General features: G+C 47.7%; 1 protein-coding gene across 4 annotated transcripts in view; it reads right to left on the bottom strand.

Moving 5' to 3' along the window:
• SLC6A12 (solute carrier family 6 member 12) overlaps positions 1-24,017 on the bottom strand; it is a 38,487-nt gene extending 14,470 nt beyond the window's left edge. The window contains exons 1-11 of one of the 4 annotated variants that reach the window (XM_039708139.1): positions 23,898-24,017; positions 16,021-16,217; positions 12,311-12,445; positions 10,887-11,027; positions 9,400-9,487; positions 7,713-7,848; positions 4,730-4,864; positions 3,144-3,247; positions 1,560-1,684; positions 1,225-1,337; positions 396-533 (exon numbers count right to left, since the gene is read on the bottom strand). In XM_039708139.1, the coding sequence (XP_039564073.1) occupies positions 396-533; positions 1,225-1,337; positions 1,560-1,684; positions 3,144-3,247; positions 4,730-4,864; positions 7,713-7,848; positions 9,400-9,487; positions 10,887-11,027; positions 12,311-12,445; positions 16,021-16,213 (1,308 nt within the window). In that variant the 5' untranslated portion in view covers positions 16,214-16,217; positions 23,898-24,017. Of the gene's footprint in view, positions 1-395; positions 534-1,224; positions 1,338-1,559; positions 1,685-3,143; positions 3,248-4,729; positions 4,865-7,712; positions 7,849-9,399; positions 9,488-10,886; positions 11,028-12,310; positions 12,446-16,020; positions 16,218-21,777; positions 21,903-23,897 lie in introns of those variants that run through there. The other 3 variants (XM_039708137.1, XM_039708138.1, XM_039708140.1) reach the window with 3 other exon arrangements.
• Positions 24,018-24,290: the final 273 nt, after the last annotated feature.

Here is a 24,290-nt window from a genome sequence, read left to right as displayed (position 1 = left end):
GCCATTACCCCCAGGCTCCTCTCCTGCTGCTCTGCTTTGTGTGGAAAGCAGCCAGCAAATGATCACTGCCCTCAGAAGAGCTTGTTTTCAAACAGCTCGGCTTGTTTTAGCTCCCAGGTCTGGTATTTGCACAAAGCCTTGTGTCAGGCAGCCTCTCTGGGCTGTGGGACCAGGATCTCTGGAAGGCTCAGTGACACAGTGAGTGCACCAGTGTCACACAGGGTCAAAGCAGCACTGGCTGTGAGAGACACCAGCTAATGGATTGGAAATGAAAGACGATTAACAGAATTGAAGACAAGCTTGCTGTCTCTGCCCAGACCTCCAGAACTGTGTAGCAGGGGGATTGGTGCTCAGCTGTACAACCCTTGCTCCTTGCTCCTGTACTCCTTGCTCACCTCAGTGACCAGCAACAAGCCCAGCAAGTAGCCTATGACTGCAATGGCCAGGATCAGCAGCTCCCGACGCCCTTTCTTCCGAAACACTCCTGGGAACATGTCAATAATAGCTGTCACCATGCTTTCCACACAGACAAACTGCAGAAGAAAACAGGTCAGAGAAATCAGCCTCTCTCCTTCCCCAAGCACGCACTTCCCCTCGCTGTCCTTTTTGTCCTCCCACCCACCAAATCCTTATTTTTTTCATTTTTTTCTTTTAATCCTTCTTGCTTCCACCCAGAGGAAAAAGGCCTGATTATCTGGGCACAAGGGCTGGGGTATAACAGAGCAGAGCCTGAGCAAAACCTGCCTGGTGGACATGCAGGACAGCCTCTGCTCCCTTCATGCCAGCAGCAGAGTTTCACACTGCACTCTGCAGGGTTTGTTCCTGGCAGAACAGGGATATGGGATGTAAGACATGGGCACACCATTGAGAAGAGAACACAGGGATTGCTTTGGGGGGATGCAGCTGGGAGAAAACAGCCCAATTCCCCACCCCAGGCTGTCCTTCTCCATGTTCTGCCTCACTCTGCAGTTTTGAAGGGATGTAGCTGGGGCATCCTCACAAACACACAGGGAGAGAATGCCAGCAGAGATGCCAGCCCATATAGCCACTGGCCTGCCATTGGGCCTGGCTCTGAGCTCCCACAGTGTGAAAGTGCTGCATGCAATGTAGAGAACCTATTTAAGGTACCAGCAAAGCACAGACCCACCTTATCCTTTCCACTGACCATGGGGAATGCTCAGGGTAGGGACAGGCATGTTAGATGAGGAGAGGGGGTTGGTGTACCTGGCTGTCCAGTCCCAAGAAGATCAGCATGAGGAAGAAGAGGCAGGACCAGAGCTGAGACACAGGCATCATTGTTACTGCTGTTGGATATGCTATGAAAGCCAGGCCAGGACCTGCCAAAAGACCACAGGATGACCATGTGTGCTCCTGTTGCCACAGCTCCTTGACCACCCACGGCTGAAAGCTGTGTTGAGGAGTACTGGTTCTGCAGACCACTGCAGACACCCATAGCAATAGAGGATGTAGAGAACATCCCGGGTTTCACCTTGGAAGAGTGCCCTCCCCTTCAGGCTGTTTGTTTTCCCTTGGCTCTGAAGTCTCCCAGAAAAACTTACCTGATTCAGCCACTTCTGAAATAGGCACGCCCTGCTCTCGAGCCATGAAGCCCAGCACAGAGAAAATGGCAAAGCCAGCAACAAAGCTGGTGGCACTGTTCAGGGAGCAGAGCATGATGCAGTCCCTGCAGGAAGGAGACCAGAGAGAAATGGGGGTTTCCTGCTGCAAAATGGATCCACTTAGGATCATGTCTGTGCTCAGCTTCCCTAGCTGGACAGTACTACCAAGAAACAGAATGCTGTTCTTGAACCCCTTCAGAAATAAGATGCTCAGAACAGAGCCAAAAGTTCAAGAGTTATAGGACTACACATGGCACAGTGGGGGAATGGGGCACAACCACACAGCACATAATAAAAAAAATTACAAGAGTCTAGAGAATAAGAAAAACAACAGAGAAAATGAGGAAAACAGAAAATTAGAAGAGGAAAGAGGTTGCAAAAGGAAACAATCAAGAAAGAGGAGTATCTGAAAGCATGAAGACATACAGGTTCAGCAGGTCTAGTAAAATGAGGGTAATAGGACAATAAAAATCCTCACTGACAAGGGCAGCGTCTACACTGTCTTTATTAGCTATGATCAGATGAAGGTTGGGTTGTGCTATGCTACTTGTCCTGAATCTTCTGTGCTCTTGGTCCTTGTGAAAATTGGGCACCACTCTGAGCTGGCTGGGCTGGGAGCCCCACACCCCTGGATCCTGCCTGGGCAGCTGCCAGAGCTGACCCACAGCATCAGCTGCCATGGGGCAGGCACTGTGGACACATTTGGGATACCCAGAGGTAAGCTGCCTGCACAAGGCACCTTAGGAATTAGAAGAAGGTGCAGCACACCATTTCACTGCTGACTGAAATATTTTGGGAGAGCCAGGAAAAGTATTAACTGCCTAACCAAAAGCCATGGCAGCACCTATCAGAGAACAGGAGTGATGATTGCTATCTCCCAGGCACAATTCCATTTTACAGTCTGTGCTGGAGCAATATGTGAAAGCACAGCAAAGTTCCTGCTTCTCAGGGTTCTGTAGAGGGTGTCAAAAATGGTCCTGATGGCCCCACTGAGCTTCATGTCAGACCATGGATAAAATAGATCTGTAATCCAAGGGCAAGGAGAAGGCCAGACAGACTTGATTAATTTCCTTGATAGGATCAAAAGGCCACTGGCAGTACATTACTCTGACAGTAAAGCACTAGAGACAGGAGGCCCCCATCATCTTTGTACCACCTCCCCTGGCTAGCAAGTGATGGCAGAGGTGGCCATGTCACCCCTACCCACTCACTCTGTCAAAACAGAATGTGCTGTCTACACAGTGGCTGGAGACACTCTCCAATTTCATTCCTCCCCCTCCTCCAGTCTCTCATTTCCACACTGACTCGTGCAGGAGAGCACTATTAAAGCCATTTTCTGGACTCTTCCCTCAGCCATTCTCCATCCCTGTGCTGAATCCTCTGCAGCTTCTGCACTCTGAGCAGCTTGTTAGTCACAGCAGCATGACCCAAGGTCTCCCCCAGGGACAGAGCCTTCCTCTGATGCAGCTGTGTGCTATCTGAGAAAATGTCCAGAAGGAAATGAGGAGTGCAGGCTCTTCCTACCTGTAACAGTTATTGGTGTATTTGTTGTAGCTGCCCAGAGCTGTCAGGCACCCCTCGCAGATGGCATAAGAGAAGAGGATTTGAGTGCCTGCATCCATCCAGACCTGGAAGAGAGAAGGTCAGTTATCTCCAGATGTGGCAACAAAATAAACAAATGGCTATGCCCTGTCAACAATAACTCCTCAGTCATGGAGAACAAACCCTGTGAGACAGAAAGGGGATCTACAATGAATGGAGAATCTGAGATACTATCTAGAAAAACTGAGCTATAGAACTGGAAACCCCTTAGGAAAAAGCTCTAGAGGAGACCATATTTTCACATCCCATTTAAGGTGACACCATTTCTCCACCCCACACCTTTGCATTCAGGGTAGAGATGGCATCCCTGATAGCATGGCTCCTCCTGAAGCTCTCACTACAGATGTCTGTGGTCCCTACATGGCCCAGATGATAAATCTCCTTGCAGAGCCACCGGTGAGTCACCACAAGTGACAGTGTGATCAACAATCTGTGTACTCCCTTCCCTGCTCCCAGATCTAGTTTTCCACCTCTCTGAGGCCACAGTGCACAGTGAAGGGCAGAAAATTGCTGAGATGAGAGATTGCAGGCCAGTGGGGTGTCACACACCCAGGTTCCCCTTTGCTGTGGCATTCCATGGGAAAAGCTGAGTGGGGTTTCTAACCACTGCTCCATCCCTCTCCTCCATGGAGAGCTGAACTCTGGGCTGAGCTGCAACTCTGCTCTCACACAGTCCCAGGAAAAGCCCTGAGCTGGGAGTTTTATGCAGGCAGGGAAACAGCCCACCTTTCTGATGGTCTCCAGGGTCCCCAGTCATTCTCTTTTTCCTCTATGCATCTCCCAGCTGCAAACATCCAGGCAGCTGGAACTTGGTAGCCTTCAAAGAATCCCATCCCAGGCATTGCTGCCTAAGTTAATTCTGATTTCTCAGAGATAAGCAAGTACACAGGAGCCCTTCAGGCATGGGCACACATCCCACATGAACTAAAGCTCTACCTTCTGCCTCAACTCAGTGGCAGGATCTCACTGAGGGGTTCCATGAGCTCCAGTGACTGGTGGCAGTGATTGACGCTTTGGCCAGCCCCTGCCCTAGGCAGGTGGGACCAGCCCCCAGGACAAGTAAAGGGAACCCAGCTGGTCACAGCTCATGTTGCATGTATGCTCTTAGTTTCTTCTGCAGGCACAAGGACCCCTCATGTCCTGGGAGGGTCCTGATGCAGCCAAAGTGCTAACCAGGCCAGAAAAAAAAATAAAAGTGATAGGTTATATAACCCCTCCCTTAATTATCTGCATTTAACAGCCAGAAAAACTCTCTGCTACATGCTAAATATTTAATATACTCTTCTGGTTTTGCTGAGCCCATGAGTGGAAATTACTTAATATGCCCACATGCTGCAGACCACGAGCAAAAACGATGTGCTGTGTAAGGGAACTAGACCCCTTTCATAAGTTTTAAGGATCCTGGTTGCCTGACCTCCTTTCCTAGATGATAGCTAGATGCTCAGCTGCAGAGGCCAGGGCACTGAGAACATTCTGGTGGCCAGCATTTGCCTGACACCACCCCTCACCTGTGGGTCTGCCAGCCTGGAGATGTCTGGCTTCAGGTAGAAAATGATGCCCTCAGCAGCCCCTGGCAGCATGACCCCTCGAACCAGCAGGATGAGGAGCATCATATATGGGAAGGTGGCAGTGAAGTAAACGACCTGCAGGGGCAGGGAAACAACAGGAGAGAGGGTCAGCAGGGAGGGAGGGGGGCAGGCATCTCTTCACCTCATCTGCAGGCCCCCACCCCAGCAAACCTCCCTGACTCTGCTGTTGGCTGTAGCTGCTGCTACTAACATAGAAGAGGGGTGGGAAAGAAAGTAATCAAGGTCACATCTCAATGGTCATTTAGTTAATCTGCATTTTGTTCTTCATCCAAGACTCTGCCACTGGTTGCTCTGCTTTGTTTTCTCTTTCCAGTCAGTGTAATTTCCCTGCTGTGCAGCTGTTCCCTTCATCTTTCAAGAGCTGCAGAAGAAACCCAGACCTCTTCCCATCACTGAGTTTTAATGAGTTATTAAAATGGTCCCATGCACAGCAAGAGCTTTCCAAATTAAATACCAACTTTTGCTGTCCAATTTGAGCCATCTATGAGGCATCTCATTTCCAGAAGGGCTCATGCGTCACTCATCCCTTCAATACCTTTGAGCTCACAGGTAAAAAATGGGAGCAATTCAAAGCCTTTAAAGAAAATATAGACCATTATTTTTGTAATACCTACTTTTTCTTCTTTTTTTGTGTATCATATAAATAATTTTTACAGTAGAATTAATAATCTCTAAACCATTTCTCTAATATAACATATTCTTTTTTTCTAGTTGCAAAATATTTGCGAGCGAGTTGCAACTTCCTAACATTTATTCATCACTAAAATTCATCCAAGTAATGTGGAGGCTTGTTTACTCCAAGGATTCATAGTGATGGGCCTGAAATGACATTTTTTTGTGCTTAGTGATAATTGGTCAAATAAGTCACAGTACATGGTACTTTTGCTATTCCCTGATTGAATGAGAATGACACTCCTTTGGGCAAAAGTATTGAAATCTACCTTCAGAAATCAGTTTTAAGGAACATTTATGCATAAGGAAGAGAAACATAGGGGGGGAAAAAAGGCTTTTAAAAGAAAATGAGTCTTTATGGAATTATTTGAAATTGTTGTCCTTGGGTCACTATGGTTTCTTTAAATTTGGATTCCTTAAATCACAGAAGCAGAAAGATAAGGATCTGGCAGGGTTATGTGATTAGAGCAGCCTCTCAGGCAAACACAACCTTCTGTTTAATCTGGAGCTGTTGTACAAAGTTATGCACCTACTCAGAATCCTTGGGTCTTTCCTAATGCTTGTCTTAGTATATTGTCAGCAAATAAAAAGAGGGAAGGAGCTGAAATTTTTGGCAGTGCCCCTGTAATACTCGAAATTACAGCCTGCAGAGAAGACAACTGGCCTGTTTGACCTCTAGTATATTTGGGAACAGAAAACCCCTCTCATTGTTGCACCATGTCCATAACACCTGGTTGGTAAATAGCTAATAGCCTTGTAGCCTAAAAATTGAAATGGAAAATCTTCTGCAGTCTCAGGAAGACCATTCCATTTACTATATGTAGTCACTGTTTTCTCTCACTTTCTGGTCTGGTTTTGCCAAACCAAGTCAGCTAAACCAGCCTGACTGAAATACTTTAGCTTTCTCCTTGTGCAGGTAAGTTATGCACACTGGGGAAGCATAAGGAGAACTATGCAAAGGAGAAACTCAGTGGAGAAGGCTGAAAGCTAAAGAGAACCTCAGGTGACTTAATTATTCTTCCATGCAGATCACACAGCCTCTCAGACCCAATTTCTTGTGAAGATGGCACTGTGGTATTCAAATTAGGGGGCATTAGACATTCAAGGTTTAAAATGCCATCATTCATTATCCATCCCCTCTTCCCCATAAAGGTGGAGTCTGGATCTCCTTCCTTCAGAAATGGTGGACAGCAAGTCTGCACCAGCAAGAACCAGTCATCAGCAAAACCTGGGAAAAATCTAGTCAGGGGAGCAAGCTGTTATCTCATTCTGTTGCAATGGGTGTCCAGTGCAGTTTTAAGCTAGCAGATAGGATTTAACACTGAAATACAGGTGTCAAATATGAAAGGGAACACTCGTGAAGAGTAGACAGTCATTTGAAGGAAGAAATCTGTTGCAGAAGTTGGTTCCCTCCCTTTGCTATTGGGACATTCCCTGAACACCCACAAGGCTAATCATTAATCATTAATCATCATTGATGATGATCCACCCATCTCATGGCAGCTCCAGGAAAGAAAGAGGTCCTGAGCAAATCAAGGCCATGGCAGTGTCACTAATACCCAGCCCAAGGCATCAAACACTCATTCACTCCAAAAGGAAAACTAGTCCATCTGCTCTATAGGATAAACATCAGGAGGAAGCACTGGCTTCAACCCCATTAGCAAAATGCAGAAAGTGAAGAACCTGCAGATTTAGAAAGAGCACAAAAGAGAACAAGGACATTTCTCCCACCCCAAATGTTATGCAGGATGAAGAAGCAGGAGAGATTCATTATCTATTCTCTGAACTGGTTACAGGCAGCAGCTTGTCTGCTTTGCTCAAGTGTTTAATAATTGCCAGAGATGGGAAGCCTGCCACTGCAGAGGATCTTGTTGAAAACACCCTCAAGCCACAGCAGGACAACACATTGGTGAGTGGATGATTCCCAAGGGCACTTGGGGAGAATCCATCAGCCACTGTGGGTATTTGCAAGTGAAAATGTGCCTCAAAACTCCCCTCAGTTCCCAATTCTTTCCCCATTCTCCCCTCCCTGATGGACCTACTAATTTATTCTTCCTCTTAGGTTTCAAACACAAGTTGTGTACATCAGTATGGCCTCAACAGGTTTTAAGTTTCATTTTGGGGCTGTGTCTTCTGCCTCTACTTCATGCAGAAGAAAAAGAGATTGGGGAAGAAATATAAGAGGGATGCAAGGAGGCTTATGGACTGGGAGGATAATCTCCATTCCTACTTTGCCTGTGGACTTGACCCCTTTCCAGATGCAGAAGTAGCAGATGATCCACGCCAGCAGGAGACACAGAGCCAGCTCCCAGCGCACAGCGCCCAGGTTGTGAATACCATCCGTGAGCCCCAGCACTCGCTTCCTGCCGGTGTCCAGGGACAGGGAGAGAAGCATTAACACTCCAGACCCCACTCACCCACACAGACCTTTCCCATATAACCCCATCCAAAGGCTTAACAGCCTGTCTACAACACATCTGCGCAGGGCTCCCAGCCATGAAAATCGTCCCAGCTCTGCTTAAGGCTCCCCTCTCTGCTCCACCCTGTCCTGTGGCTGACCCAAACCCTCCCACTCTCCAAACCTTGGTGTCACACCCGTCAGACCCACACTACAAAAAATCAGCACCTGCTCCCCATTGCTCCCTGAGCCTGGCAGCTCCCCAGCAGAGATAACTCAAACCAAAGCAGACCACCAAAGCCACTTGGCCACTATTCTTCCTCCCCATATGCTACAGGCACCTTATATGTAAGCATAAATTATCTTTAAGATTCCCATGCCCTTCCCTCAGCCTCCTTCCTTGGAGATTCACCATCAAGAAGGTAGGCCACATGAGAGCTCAGCACTGCAACTCCTGCAGTTCCCAGCAGCCTAAGCCCAAACTTACAATTCCTCTGCACACTCTGCTCAAAACCACTTCCCTCAGTGTCCCCTTGCCCTCTCTACAGAAAACCCAAACGACCATTTCAGAGGGGTCCCAGCTCTCACTAAAGAATGTGTGCAAGGAGCAGGGCAGGAGAAGGGGGCCAGCACTGTGCAGACTCTTTTTGCAATGGTGGCATGTATCATCTTCTTATGTGCCCTGTGCAACAGACATAGGACAGTCAACCCTTTCAATTGTACTTTAAGAGACAGAAATGGGGGAAAAACCCAAACCCATGTGCTGAAGCCAAGTCCTTGACAGCCCTCTTCTCTGTAAGACTTTCCCCTGTAGCATGTGGAGTGGTAGGGTGGCACCAGCAGTCATTTCAACCTCTCCAGGCTGCACTGATGACCCTATCTGGGACATTGTCTGGCCTGCTGTAAGACCCCTCACTCAGACTGTATTTTAGTGCCTCCAGCCCAAAATTCCTCAAAATTCTCCACCTTCCTCGAATAATTCTCTGGCATCTCATGCATGCATCTCAGATCCCTGCTCTCCAGGAATGATCCTGAGCAGCCTGATGGATCATTTCCCTTAGACAGCAAGCAGGACTGGGTCAAAAGAAGGTAAAAAGCAGTTTTTCCCCCCTGTGTTTCACTGTGGAGGACTGTTTGCCATGGCCTCTCATGCTTTCCTGCCAACCTACAACACCCAGCACATGTACTCCTGCTTGCAGCAAGCCCTCGCCTGCTTTTGGTGCCTCTCTCGATGGCCACACTCACCCAGGCAGCCCAGTGCCAGAAAGGGGAACACACCCTCAAGGTGCACAAGAGCACCCCTGGGCAGGCACACGGTGAGCTGCCTTTGGGGTGTGCCCAGCCCTCACACCCCGGGCTCTGTGCCCATCTCCTCAGCAGCTCGTTGTGCTCCCCGTGTTGGATCTGACACGTGGCACCTCACTTGCTCCTCCAGACACACAGCCCCCCACCCAGGGAGTCCTGCAGCTGCAACCTTTGGATGAGAGGGAGCCTGAACAGAGGGAAAGCAATCACATACTCCCAAAACTCAATCATTGAGGAGGTGCTGTTCGCAGGCAAGGTCCTGTTGTCCAGGCTGGATCTATTCAGAATGTCCACACAGAGATCTACCAAAAGAAAAGGAAGCTGATAAGGTGAGAAATTCTCTAGGGCTCCTCCAAGAGGGATGTTCCTTCCCCTCTGGACCATAACCCTCACTCTGGCAGCACACAGATCCTTCATCTTGTGCTATAGAGCATCTCATTAAATGTCTTATTAAACTGTGGCTCTCCCCAGATATGAATCCCAATCCAGAAGTCACCAGAGGGGCTTCAGGAAGAGAAGAGGAGAAGGAGAGAACAATTCCCTGCCCAAATGAAAACAGATGACTGAAAAATATAGATTGTCAAGGGATAACGACTAGGAGTAGTCAGGATAGAAAATCTCGTTTTCTTTCCACATCATGCACCATTCCCTGTCCTCACATGCACACACCACAGAAGCCTTCATGGTCTCCTTTGCCATCCCCACCTCTGTTACAAAGCATGAAATAACCAAAAACAGAGGAGATGCCACACATCCAATGCACCTCATCTTGCATTTTGCCAGCAAAAGACAATCCACTGAAAACCAAGGAAATCCAGCTGTTGCTGGGAAGCTTCTCTCTGTTAAGAGAACATATGTGGCTTTCCTTGGAAACAAATCCATTCTGGGGGAGCTGAAGGAATTGGATCAGCTCTTTAAAAGGCTGGTTACTTCTGCTGGGATGAAAGGGAAGAGGGAGCTGTGAGTAAAAGGCCCACAGGGTAGAGAAATTTAACTAATTGGAGAAATTAATCATCTGACGAAAGAGAAAAAGGGAGGGAACCAAGCTGCTGCCAAGCAAAACCTGCTCAACATGTTAAAAAATTCCTGACAAGGACATTCATGAGGATTACCTCACATCTACCCCATCTTCCCAGGCTCAGCACAAGCACCTTGAGTAAAGTCAAAGCCAGGTCTTCTCTGCAGGGCAGAGTTAAATGAACTATGAGCACAAAGCAATGAGAACCCTAGTGAATGTAATGGTATGGAGGCTGTATGGATGTGATTTACCAGGAAAACAGTGCCCTTAGAGTTTTGTGTTACTGGTTCCTTCATTGGGAGACCTGAACTTCCAAAATCCTACAATGCAGGCTTGGCCTGATTTACCCAAAAGCTGAGTGCACAGAGGAAACCGTTCAGGCACTGGCAGTAGGAGCAACTGTCCCAGTAACTCCGCAGGAATGGGGCAGAGTAAGGGAACTGGAAGATAAACCGTTGCACCAGAGCTAATAAAAAGATTCTGCCACATGATGAGGGCTCTAGATTGACTTGCAAACTGTACCATCCACCTCTCCTGCTTGCCAGAAAATGCTTATTTTTTGGTGAAATCACGTGCCAGCTCATGATAGCTTCTTATCCAAACAAAACCAAATATTTTCACCAAAACCCAAATAATTTCTGAGAATTGGAAAGAAGCTAGAAGCTGACCAAGGGAAGGTGTACCTGAGTTCCAGGGGTTATTGCAGCTGGCCCACGGTAGCACTGAAGTGAAGGAGCTGAACAGGTAGAAGAGTGCCCAGGACAAGATGACTATGTAGTAGATATTCAGATATCCCACAATGACTTGGGAGGCATATCCAATTCCTGTGAAGAAAAGCAAAGGAGGTGAGGATGGGACTGGCAACCAACTCCCAACACATGAGGCTTAACCCCTTACCATGCTGTGGTAAGAAGGATGCAACACCAACAACATGGCTCTCCAGAGAATAGTGCAAGATCTGCCTAAGGGAAAGAGGAAGGATTTTGTGACTGTGCATGCAGACAGGAAACATTGTTGGTAACTCTAGACAGATCTGTGGTGAAACAGCCAGAAAACCTTATGTTGACTTGAAAAAAAATTTTCTAATGGCTACCATGCCACAGCACCATAGTGCCTCCACTTCAGAAATATACAGCTCTAGCCTTTGAAGAAAAGAAATGTATCTGAGCCTCTTACTTCTGGAAAGATTCAGGCAAAAAACATTCTTACAGCTGATATACACCATGCTCAGCTTTGGTCTTGGGTCCTGCTTGTGCCCATTGCTCACTGAGACCTCAGAACAGTAATCAGAGCAGAAAGGCCCAATTCATTTATTTAAAATTGGTTGTCAGTGTCCTTTGAGATGCCCCTGCTGTCCAGCTCCAGGTCTGTGCCAGAGCATAGGGGTCTCCACTGCAGGAGGTCCCAGACTCCCCAAGGAGTTTCAAATAGCACTGCATGCCCATGCTCAAGCAAACTAACCAGGCTCCACTCTGCCTGAGCACAGGTTAATAAGCTCTCCTCTGGACAGAAGTATGGAGGAAATTATATTCATGAATATATTAATCCCATTAAACAACATTCCCCAGGGCCCCAGAAGCCCTGGTTCCTACCCCTGTGGCTTAACCTCATTCCCATCACATCTCTGGGCTGTCAGACCCAGTGCACACAGTTTGAAGGATGCCAGCCTGGAAGTGCTGCCACAGCAGCCCTGGGCACAGGAGTGGGCAGGGAAAGCACGATAAACCAGACAGGTTTCCTCAATCTCTCCTCCCCTCACTATTTGTCCTGAACTACACACAGGTGTTTGTACATTGATACTTCCATCCTCCTCCTTCAAGCTGGCCGTCCTGCTTCTCCTCTCTCCCAGGTTCTGAGCTCCTCAAAGCAGAGACTGTGGTTCAGGTGGACCAGCACAGCCCCCAGGCAGCACCACACACCCTCACTCACATGGAGAGGGTCAGGGAACTGCCCCTGCACATACAGCAGGCAGCAGAAGGAATAACAAGGCTGGGAGGGAGAAGAAAGGAGGGAGACTTAAGGAGAAAGAAAAAAAAATTCCAAAAAAAAGTATTTGAGTCACTGATTGTCAGAAAGTGTTGTCAGTAAATACTGTAACTTGACTCACCTTCAAAGATGGGACAGATCTTCCTCCAGGCTGTCACCCCTCCCTGGCTCGTGTACTGCCCCAGCGCCGTCTCCAGGAAGAACAGGGGGATCCCACAGGTGAAGAGGAAGATGAGGTAAGGGATGAGGAAGGCTCCTGCAGAGAAGGGTAAAATGCTGCCTCAGAGACCTTTTCATAAACCTTTTCCTTAAAACCTCTTGCCAGGTACCTGGGACCACAGCTGGAATCAGCTACATAAACATAAATATCTCACTGAGCAAAATGTGCAACCTCTGCTAAAGAAACAAGGTTTCCATCACCATAATTCCCCAGAAAAAAAGACAAGAGTGGTCTGTCTTGTGCGACTGCAGTACTTCTGCATTTGGCATAGGCCAAAACCTAGAGGTAAGGAGTAGCCAGCCAAGGAGCTAAAAAAAGAAAGTTCTGATGAAGTTCTCCCGGCTTCATGCTCCTGACCTCATTCCAGCTTTCAGCAGGAATGGGATGAACAAAATAAGTCCTTGTTTCACATAACCACATTTGTTCTGCCTTTCATGAGAGTCACAGCAAAACTCCCACTTGCCCTGAGGATACAAACCTGGAGGCTGGTGACATTTCTTGGTAAGTAAAATGTTTGCCAGGATATAAATTTACTTGAGACATATTTCACATCAAATTTGGAAAGCAGATTGCACCAGAAAAATGGAAATAGGGGAAGAATATCTTTCCAGCATTTTCAAAATGAAGAAGTTTAACTTCTACCTTCAAAATCCATTTTTTGCTAATATGTAGAGAAATGTGTAAAGGGAAATCAGCCTGAAATGGCCCTCAGATTAACCCTTATCAAAATGGAAGAAGGAGAAAAGAGCAAGGCTTTTTCCCAGAAACAATGACCAACAGAAACTAAGCATAAGAAAAGACAAACAAAAACAACAACAAAAAAAATGTAATGCCCTGAAAAAATGGCTTAGTGCTCTGTTCAGCTGTCTGAAACATTTTTGCACCTTTTCAGTTATGCTGTCAAACCAAAACACCAAATACTTTCACTGCTCTGCTCAAAACTGCTCCTGAGATCTCATTTTCACAGCTGACCTTCCTTCTGTCACCTCACTCTCTTTCTCCACATCCTTAGTGTAGATTTTCACACTTCTTCTCCCCTCCAAACAAGGTAAGGTGACTGCCATCCTCACTGAAACAACTGTGGCTGTCTTGCCACTCCATACAATAAAATCTGGTCATGAACACCTCTCTTGCCAGGGCCTGGAGAGCATCTCAGTTGCTTGTAACAAAGACTAGGGTGCTTTTCTCAGCCACTGTCACCCCTGGCCCTCTCCTCCCCTGCCAGCACAGGCACTCACACCAACATTCCTTGCAGTGACCGTGAGCAACTAGGAACACTTGCCCTTGTTTTTAAGCCAACAATGTTACAATAACAAAGAACATCCAAATTTCCCCTAAACACAGCTGTGTGTAGCTGCAGGAGACCTGGGGCCAGAGGGAAGGAGGCTGGTTCTCAGGGTCAGTCCAGGTTTGCAGGGTAGGAAGTGAGAACTGCAGACCCTGAACTAGAGGCAGCTGCTGCTTTTGTTGTTGCAAGACATCTATGCCAAATCTGCAAGACAGTTTTATGATTCTGCACACAGATGAGCCTTTCAGCAGATTCCAGACCCTCCCCTCTGATATAATTTGTCCCAGAGGTTGACCCATTTTGGTCTCTGAGCAGTGATGGTTTTCTTGCACCTCCATTGTCTTGTCTCTCTTAACCTGTGCTGTCCCCAGCTGAAACTCCAGCTGTGATCCCCTCCTCAATTTGCTGCTCTACTGAAGGAGCCTCAGCCTTGAGTGGGGCCACAGAAACAAATCCTCTTTCCTTATGAGTCAATAAGTTCAGGATGCTAAGCAATTAGATCAAATTTGACAGTGCAGCAGTAGATAAGGTTGCAGTTGGTTGCTTTACAGAAAACCAGCACTATTGTTTCTATGGCATCTGTCTTCAGGTGGAGAAAAGTGACAGAACAGCAGTCTCAAATCTGGGGGGTAAGGGCGGGACAGGGATGCAGCATTTATAGGTGGAAAATGCCTTTTTTTTTTTGCAATTTCAAGAACTTTTCCAATGATGAGAATGTCTTCGAGTGTCATGGGAAATACATTGCCTTGTCCTGTAACAGTCTTCTTGTTCCCTAGAGCCCTGGAGAGAGAAAAGCACCCTCCACAGCAGTAGCATACTTTCTACAAAGGCAGTGTGGAGAGCTGTGAGGGAAGGACTCTCCCATCCTAACCTTTCCCAAGCCTAGCTTTGTTGCCCTCTGAATCACAGCCTTAGCTATTCCAGAGCAGTTTAATTAAAAAGAAAAATGTTATTCAATAGATATTTAAAGTGAACAAAAGTAGCCTTTTCAGTTACTCTAATTAGCATACAAATTGCAAGGACTGCTGAACGGGGTACTACAGGCACAAACTATGCAAAGATATCATCTGAGCTCAGGGAGAAATTTTCCATGCAAAACCCATGACTCCTCTCTCAAAGCATCACTGCAGAATGGGCTGTTCAATCAGATGCACCTCCAGTGTTTCCTAACCTGTGCCCATCTGACTTGCTCTTGGTGCCTCCCATAAAAAAAAAAAAAAATGGAGAAGAAAACTGGAGGATCTGCTAAAAATCATCCCAGGTTCAAGAAAAACTTAATTCCATTTTATTTAACCATTTCTTACCCTGCCCCTCACTGGTTTTGAGGATGTATTGTCTTGTCTTGTTTAATTTGGATAAACTCCAGCAACAGCAGAGAGGACAGGAATTTGGAAGCCCTAGGGAAAATTACAGTGGAACTACTCAGCTACTGATGAAAGCTCATGGCACCTTGGAAAAGAAAGGCCTCTGGGGCATGGTCTGCAGAGAAAGGAAGCTCAGAGTAAGGGGGGTGGGGTGTGAAGCAAGTCCCAGACCATTATTTCAAGGTGTTTTTAGAGAACAAGAACAAAAGAGAAGTTATTGCTGGATTTGACATGTAATTTGTTATTCCTCCTTTTCTTTTATAAAGTTAGATTTTTATTCACTGAGAAAAGTTAGTGACAGTCAATTATTCCCTTACGTTTCATCTTATTGTTATGAGAAATTTTAACTTTTAACCATGTAATGATCTGATTGCAGTGTTACTAGAAGAGAAAAGGAGAGCTATGCAAAGACACAAAAGGGAAGGTGAATGAATCTTTTTTGGGGATTAATTTTCCTAATAGTGGTTTGATCACTGTGAGAATTGCTCCAGGGGAAGAGGCAGAGCTCTTCTAGGGTGTATCAGGCCTTGGCTAGGATACCAGCACTATCTGAGCCTTTCCTCCTCTGTAACAAGGGCCTGAAAAAGATGGATTTGACACCAGGAGAAGGAAAAGGGAATACGTAGGAGGATGTTGATGTTGGCTTTCTGAGCACTCACAGCATCTGATATTCTCTAAAGACCAATAATTTCTTGAGACGCCCAACAGCCTTAAGTTGTTGCTGGGGGTCAATTTTTTAGGAGTCCAGATTTGAGAATGCTGCTTTAAAGAAGAGTACCCACAGGGGAACTGGATTCACCCCTGAGTTTTTATTCCTCCTAACTTTGGCAGGAACTGACTTGTTGAAGGAGTGAATAAGGAGTACCTTAGGGAGTACATAGGAGAATTGGGTGCAGGCATGTACATGTCTCTCATCACACCTACAGATCTAGAACAACTCACGTGAGCTGTGAACTCACCACCACCATTCTTGTAGCAGAGGTATGGGAACCTCCACACGTTTCCCAGGCCAATGATCTCTCCAGCCACAGACAGCACAAACTCCATTTTGTTCCGCCACTGGCCTCTGTCTTCCATTTCCTCCATTTTTATCTCTTCAGAAGATATAGCAGCCCCATTGGGTTCTCCTTCCCTGGACAGGGCTCTTGTCATGGCTCTGTGGGACAGAAGAGAAGGAGAGCATGGGATGTAGGGAGTTGCTGCAGGACACACTTGTGGGAAGAGGAGTGAGAGGACCAGACACCACAATAAGATGTGGTTCCAGTATCAGTATGTAAATTTAGATACCAGTTATCTGGTGGTATTACTGAGCAGAAGTTGGCCTTTCTAGAAGTGATTTGTTTCAGCAAGGGATACACATTCCCTTGTTGAGATTAGGAAAATGCACTGGAAACAATTCTCTCCAAAGCAGCAGCATCTCTGCCTCCATTCCCACCACCTGGGACTGCAAAGAAATCAGGGTTTTGTTCCCTTGTAGCAACTTGCAAATTCATTTTGCTGGTGGCTCAATAAGTTTTTTAATAGCACATCTCTCATTCCTTCTATGCCACCTAAGGGAACATCCCCATCTTCAGGGAGCAACAGAGACAGCAATCTGCATCATCCACAACAGCCAACATTTCCACTGCCCCTGAATCTGCTCTGGACTATTTAAACTTGCTCTCTCCCTTGGCCCTGGAGGCAGTTCAGGCCAAGGACCTCTCCCAGTGAGCAGCTCAGTGGTGAGCAGGACTTCATCACCTCTGATGTCATTTACCTTACAGGACCACCAAGTCTTCTATTGATCCTGTGCACCAGGACCATGGTTCCAAGCTATTCCCTCCCTCCTTGTGCCTGGTGTCTCTCCAGTCATGTCCCTCTGGACAAACACCAGGTATGAGTCATGTCCCTCAGGACAAACCCATGGTGAGTAGGGACTACCAGGGAACCTGACCTAACTGGAAACAAGAGCAAGTGTAAGGCCTGACATCTAACTGTCCCAGCAGCCAAGGAACACTATGGCACTTGTTTTGGTGTAGTTTTCAATGAAGCAAGGAGGAATTGGGAGCAGGAGCTGGTGGGCCATGCTCACACTTATCCACACAAGACAGCATCATTATCAGTGTCTCATTTAGTTCTGTAAAGGAAATCATTTCCTAAAAGCTAATCCTCTGGATATATCAGGCCCTGGGGCAAAGAAAGATGCTTGTGTATGAAAAGACAACTTCTAATGAATGTTCACAGCAGAACAAGTAGTTCTTTGACACAGGCATGTTTCCTGCCTGTTATTCAAGTAATGGAAGCAAATCAGATCTCACAGCGTAATACACCAATTGCTCTCTAAATGCCCTAGGCAACAACAGGCTTTGTTCCCCATCTGCTTTCCTGAAGGGCTCATCCTATTTGCTTTGCTATCAGCAGCAGATTTCCATGGATGCTGAATGGAGGACTGAGTCTCATGTGAGACATCAACCAGTGTAAGAGAGGCTGCAACAAGATCAGGGGGACTTAAACCATAGAGGAGAGCAATCAAGGAAGGGCTGGTGAAGATGATCCAGGCTAATATAGCTTCCTTTTCAAAAAATGAGGCAAAAAGATCCTGGTCCCTGCTAAATTTGAGAGGTTTTTAGAACAATTGCCAGTAAGAGCCTCTATATGGGTAGTACTGCAGTGGGCACAACCAGTTTTGGTGTCAAATTCAGATGCATGAGGGCACTGAGGAAGCAATCTCTGTTTTATGTCCAGCCCTTGCCCTTTATGGTCAATATGCTGGAAAGCAACTATTTACTGGCATGGTTTGCACTGATCCAAACCACCAAGGGCTACAACACCTGTGGATCCAGGTGAATCAGCCCTCTAACAGGCTCCTACAAACCTCTAACCCCACATTTAAAGAAGGTGGTGGAACCCAGGAATCAAGGCACACACCCTAAATGCTGGCTTGCAGCTGCAGCTCTGCAGCTCCCCAGCAGCTCAGCAGTCCCAGATTTGCCCCCTTCACTTAGCCCTTCTGCTGGGTATGATTGGGAGATGGAATCATCAGGTCCTCCTGCCAGCCATTTCTCAGCTGCTGAAGGCCAGGCAAGGCCCTTCTCCCCACTGCCTGCCTGCAGCAAGGCCTGCTAGCTGGCTAATCAGTTTATTCCAATGCTGCAGCACAGCCTCCTCATCTGAGAGGAGCAGAGCTCCACGCACTGTCAAATGTGAGAGAAAAAGTAACACGTACTTAATGAAACATGTTTGATCTGTCACGGTCCTTGGCACATTCCAATTTGCTGCAGTCCAGGGCACGTTATCAAGTACAGAGATGTTTAAGTCTGAGTTTGTTGAGGATGTCCCAGGAAGCTGGCAGGACAAGACTAGCTAATTCTTTGGTTTTATTCTTTTAATGTAAGGTGGATCCAAGAGCCAGCCTATTTCTACTAATATTTGTGGGTTTATTTCATTTTTGCTAGACCTGTTTCACACATGGGTGCAGAGGAAGGTCACAATCAGAGAATCACCTCCTCTCACCTAGCCCTGGGAAGGCAATGTATGATGCCAGCCCACAGCCCCAGCCCTGTCACCAGCCTCCAGCTCAGGACACCTGGACCAGGACTTTTTATCTGTCCTCTGACTCCTGAACAGGCCAACATGAAGGATAGAATTTGGGATGCTGCAATGAGGCGCACAGCTAGGAGAAACACAGAGTATCAGGGGAGACACAGCACTTCTGCCTTCATTTTCCTCTTTTAAGAAGGGGGAAAGCACCCTGGCTATGAAATCAAACTTTTTCAAGTGGGAACAGATGGTGGATTAAACTGGTTCCCAAAGTTCTGGCCCTTCATGGTATGAAATACAACTTCTCCTTTCCCAGACAAAGCCATGCACATTACACATCCCCACAACTTCCCTCTCTGCTTCGCCTACTGTTTCTATGACAAAGCCTATTCATACACCTCCTGGCTCTTTTCCTAAACATTTAATCCTACTGTGCCCCTGCTCTATATGTTCTTAGGCCAGATGGGGACTCAAATAACTTCTTGTTTCCAGCTAGGAACAATTTGGTTCTCCCACAGCAGTCACAACCACCTACTGGGTTACATCCTTCCCAAAAGGCAAACATTTTCCCCTCTTCCTTTAGTTGCCCCCTCCTTAATACATGAGTTTGGAGTAAAGACTGTGCCCCTCACTGCTTGCCTGCACTTTTTCTGCTGTTCCTTCAGCAAAGTTTCGAGAAAAATCCTATGACTACTTCATTCCCAGACTCTATTTTTCCTCTGCCATAAAGTTTTCCCAACTGCTAAAATGTCATCTTGATTCAATCCACAGTCTACCCCACCCCTGAACCCTCTCAACCACCACCACCTTCCCTCCTCAGCTCCTTCTGACCCCACCTGTCTCTTCTAGAGGTGCTCTGCTGTATTTTCAGCCCTCAGCAATTGGAGGAGATGGTTTTTTTTCCCTTCACAGAAATGGTCTGCAGTCTGCCATCTTCCCACAGAGAGCAGTGAGCTCCCTCTATGCAGCTCCATAGGAAATGGTACAGTATTTGGTACTGGGCTTGGTGCATGGAGACAGCCACAATTTTTTCCCCAAAAGATTTATTGCTGGGAAAACAAGAATACGCCTGGATTCCTGCAGGATTCCTGCCTTCTCTCTTTTCCAAGGCAGCATGCAGACAGCCATAGACCCAGAGCAACAAGTTCCATTCTTGAAGATTTGAATGAGGCAACACAGTCCCGCCTTGGTCACAAATTTTGGACTGTGTTTGTCCCACACCTACCACCATGGGATCCTTCAAGCATGGTCACAGAAGGCAAGGAAAACCAAGAACATCTCTGAAGCATTGTGGTCACTCAGCAGTTGCCTATGATGTGCTGAACACACAATGCAGATATGCAGGAGAACAGCATTTTTTGGCTTTGTTTGGAAACAAGATGCTGCTGAAGGGAAGAAGCAGTGATAAGAAAAAGAGGAGAAAGAGAGCATCATTTGAAGCAAAATATGGTGCTATCCTCAGCCTCCCTCAGGGTAAAAAAGGGAGGGAACTTTGAAAAAGTTCCTCAGGTGAGGCAAGGAACAAGAGTGAAACAGATGAGAGAGAAGCCACCTGGAATTTTGGCACCAGAGGAAGAAGCCAATAGCAATTCTCCTAAAGCTTTTCTTTCTGCAAACTTACTGCCTGTTCCCGACTACTGTCAGACAGGAGTTCCTACTGCAGGGAAGTTAACATCCTCTGTTTGACCTATTTTGCTGTTTTATCATAAGGCAAATGAGATGAGGACAATCTCCAGAGGGAATAGTGAAACAGAGGGAACAGCAGACAGAAATGTCTCTAAAAAGCAGCTGATAACATTTATGAGAGGCAGCATAGTGTTAAAGCTCCCTTGGACACTGCCTGAACTGCAGAATCACAGGTGACAACGCAGACAGCATTTCTATTTCTTGGTTTCATTTTGAAACAACCAAGCACATAAAGTGCAATTTAAGATGGGGAGGGAGGAATCAGGAAGCAAGACGGCCGGGCTGTGTTACAAAAGGAGGAGCAGGACACATAAAATTCTCCAGTTGCGCAACCAGAGCCAGCAGTTAGTCAGCAGCTGAAATCCTGCGCTGCATTTTGATGGCAGGAGGCGGGGGCGGCTGTGGGAGCAGAGACAGAAAATCAGGGCTCAGCAAGGAACAGCAGCGCCGAGGTACAGCTTAAGGGAGCCACCCCGTTAAATCAGTGCATGGGGGCTGCTGCTGGAATCAGCTCTGCAGGATGGACAAGAAAATATTAGCAGTGGAAGCAAGTGCTTTCCAGCCAATCTAAGAGCAGCTACATGAGCAGAGACAGCTGCTTCCAAACGGGAATGCTGCTGGAGAATGGCTCGCTCCAGCTGCACAACAAAGAAAGGCAAGGAAAGATGTAGAAAGACTGATCAACTCCAGGACAGCAGTTGAAATTAAAATGCCTTTCATTTCAAGCAATTGAAAGTTAGTTGGCTTCTTTACACTTTCTAATTAACTTCCAGGTTCTGTGGGCTGCAGGGTATTCTCAAAGCATCTGTTCAGCAACGTTCATGAGGCACAGGAGACTGTTACAAGAATCACATCCTACCTATGTTTTCTCCAGTGTGAAATAAGAGCAATGCTTGTGCAGTCACTGAGTTTGCTACTTACTGACACCAGAAAGAGCGAGACAAGGAACTCGGTGAGTTCCTTATGAGTGAGTTCACTATGGCATGGACATCTGCAGTACAAGATGCAAGGATTATAGAGCATCACCCTTCAGAGCACACACCCCCAGTGCAGGAGGGTGACAAATGGGTCCTGCTCTGTCTTCTGCTGCTGGACAGGAGACCCTCCAAAGCCTCCAACATTGCCTGGACTTTTCTGAGGATCAGTGGCAAATCTCTTGTTAAAAGCAAGGTAGGCTCTTGTTCCCCAAGCCAGATGAGTCTCTGTTGGTGTCCATGGATCACCATCCCTGCTCTGGGCTACAGAGACACAGAGATGGTTTCTTTCTCTAGCCTAGAAAAAAACCAAGACTAACAGATAAAGTCCATAAATGCTGTCTAAATAGGACTAGAAACCAGCCTATGCACCAAACCAGATAACCTCAAGACCTCCACTCAGCCCATAATCTGGCTGTACCCAGTGCAACAGGAAGCCAGCCACAGCAGGACCCATTCTTCTTACAAGCACCAGCAATAGGTCTGGTACAGCCACAGATCCAGCCAGACCCCAGAGGAGCCCCCAGAGCCACCTACCCGATGGCTGGAGCTGTCAGGCTGAAGTCCTGGGGTTGCATCTGGCTGGCTCAGAGATCCCTGTGTGCAGCCAAAGCATGTGGCCAGCACGGCTCCTGTCACTGGCTGGAGGAGCAGAGCAGGTGAATGGCACAGAGGGTGAAAGCCACGCTGCTCCAGCACTCACTCTGCAAACAGCTCCCTGCACAAAGGGGCAGCGACCTGTGGTGCAGCCCAGAGGTGCTCCACAAGGACAAGACAGAGTCTGCAGGATGCCTGCAGGGCTGTCACCTCTCTGGGGCAGCAATTTCATGGAGCAAGGTGCCAGCCAGCAGCCCTAGGCAGGTCAGATGAAGAGATGGAGGCTGCCAGCCCCCAGCCCTGCTGGACCAGCTGCTGCCATCCATCCATCCCTGCGGCTGGGGGCGAGGGCTGTGGGAAGAGTGGGAAGCAAAGTTGGTAGAGCAGGAGAGCAGAGGAACCAGCGCTGCATCCAGTGGTTCAGAGGTGGGAGAGCAGCACAGGGAATTTGGCATCACACTGCTCTAGGCACTCATATCTAAACTCCTCCAGGTAGGCACGCCCTGCCTGACCTCCCAAAAGCACAGCCTGAGGACACTCGCTGTCAGCGATGAGAAACAGGGAGCACAGGGGAAGAGCAGTCAAGGAAGACTCTTCCAAAAGCCAGGCAAGGTTAAGGCATAACACATTGCCTTATGCTTCCCAGCAGGGAGGATGAGGGGAGCCAACAGCATGTGTGGCAGAGCCTGGTCCTTCAGCACAGACACGTGTGTGGCCAGCACAGAGCAGCAGAGCAGGGCCACAGGGCTCCCTGCCACGACTGTCCCCACACTGTGCTCCCTGTTCACCCCTGCACCCCGTGTCAGACCCTGGGCAGGCTCAGCCAGCTCCAGTTGGTGCTCAGGACGAGTCACATAAGGTGAAATCAGCACAGGCAGAGGTGCACAGAGACCATGACTCCAAGTGTTTTCCAGCAGTTCCTGCCCTAATGCCACATTGTAATGTGGTAGGACTGCATCCCACCTGCACCCTCCAAGGGGTCTGGTACCTGCTCTCCAGCCTGGGGCACCCAAATTTTCCTCTAGCCTGCCCAGGACCACAGTCAGGTAGAGAGATACAGCACAGGCTCTTTAGCCTGCCCTCTGCAAGGACCACATCTGAATCCAGAAAAGTTGGGCTGTTGCAGAGCTGCAAAGGTCAGGTCCAAGGTTCAGCCTCTCGTATCACCAGCTGTCAAAGAGGAAAAACTAGGGCAATGGTATTTCCACTGGCATGAGATGAAAGCCCTGATTAGTAGTGATTACTTTAAAAGCACTGTTGATTTAAGAAGACACAGATCAGGTGTTATGAAACCCTCATGTGTTCTGCCTGCATTTGTTCACAAATATCCCACAGATCCCAAGAGTTTAGCACATGCAGAAACTGTGTTGTCTCCCTGCCTCAGCCATACAGGAACAAATTTGAAGAAAACTTCGGGGCAAAAAGAACAAGAAGAGCACCCCCAGGCTCTTTTAAAACTGCAGCTCCCAAGTCAGTGCACTGGGGTCAGCACCTCTGCAGGGCAGCACAAGAGGAGAGGACTCATGCTCGCAGCAGCTGAAATGCCTACAGCCTACTCCATTCCTAGTGCCTTGGCTCCTGTACCTACTGTCAACCAGTCAGCTCTGCCCTTCATCCCTGTCCCTGTCTGGCTCACTGTTGTCTCTCTTCTCAATATTTCTGCTGTCTGAATACTTACCTGTCACTCTCTCCCTTTTTCTCTGCTGCCACAACCTTCAGTGCCAATTACCCATCCTTCAGACATCTCTTTGCTCTCAGCTTCCTGGTACCCCCTGTGCAGCATCTCAGCCTATCCTTTCTTTTTCCAAAGCAACCATTGAAAGAAAAACCTCTTCCCTAGGTCGATCCAAATTGATTATTTGCTCCTTACTGTCCATCTCACTCTTGCTTTACTTAACCTGGGGGATATTTTGCCCTTGCAGATTTGCTGGCCTGCTCTCCAGAGCACAGCAAGCAGCTGGCGTGCAGCAGCCGGCTGCGGGAGGACCGGAGTCACCGGCACTCCCAGGGTGACACAAACACCCAGCCAGATCTGCTCAACAAGCAAACGCCCCACTCACCTGAACCCAGCGCAGCTCTCTCCAGGCAAGCCCCTCCCGTCCTATCCTTTCCCGTCCCACTGGAGTCCAGACAGGGAATCCACTGACTGCCACACAGATAGGGCAAGAGTTAAGGCAGAGACTACCCTCTCTCCTCCTCCTGTCCCACCCCTTCCACCAGCTCCCCCCACTAAATTATCACCCAGCTCATGCGTGGGTGGTGGGACGCAGGGAAGGGAGGTGCATCAGGGCACAAGAACTTTCTCCCCTGTTCCCTCACAACATGCACCTCTCCAAACCTTGAACTGTGGCCCTGACAAGAAAGCAATATGAGAAAGCAGCCACAGGTAGGCAGGATAAAGGCCCAGAGTTTGTAAATATCAACTACAGCAGTCAGAGAGTAACTCCATGTCC

This window comes from Passer montanus, unplaced genomic scaffold (assembly GCF_014805655.1).
Source record: "Passer montanus isolate IOZ18808 unplaced genomic scaffold, ASM1480565v1 scaffold20, whole genome shotgun sequence".
Lineage (NCBI taxonomy): Eukaryota > Metazoa > Chordata > Aves > Passeriformes > Passeridae > Passer > Passer montanus.
This window is presented reverse-complemented; position numbering and strand designations above follow the sequence as displayed.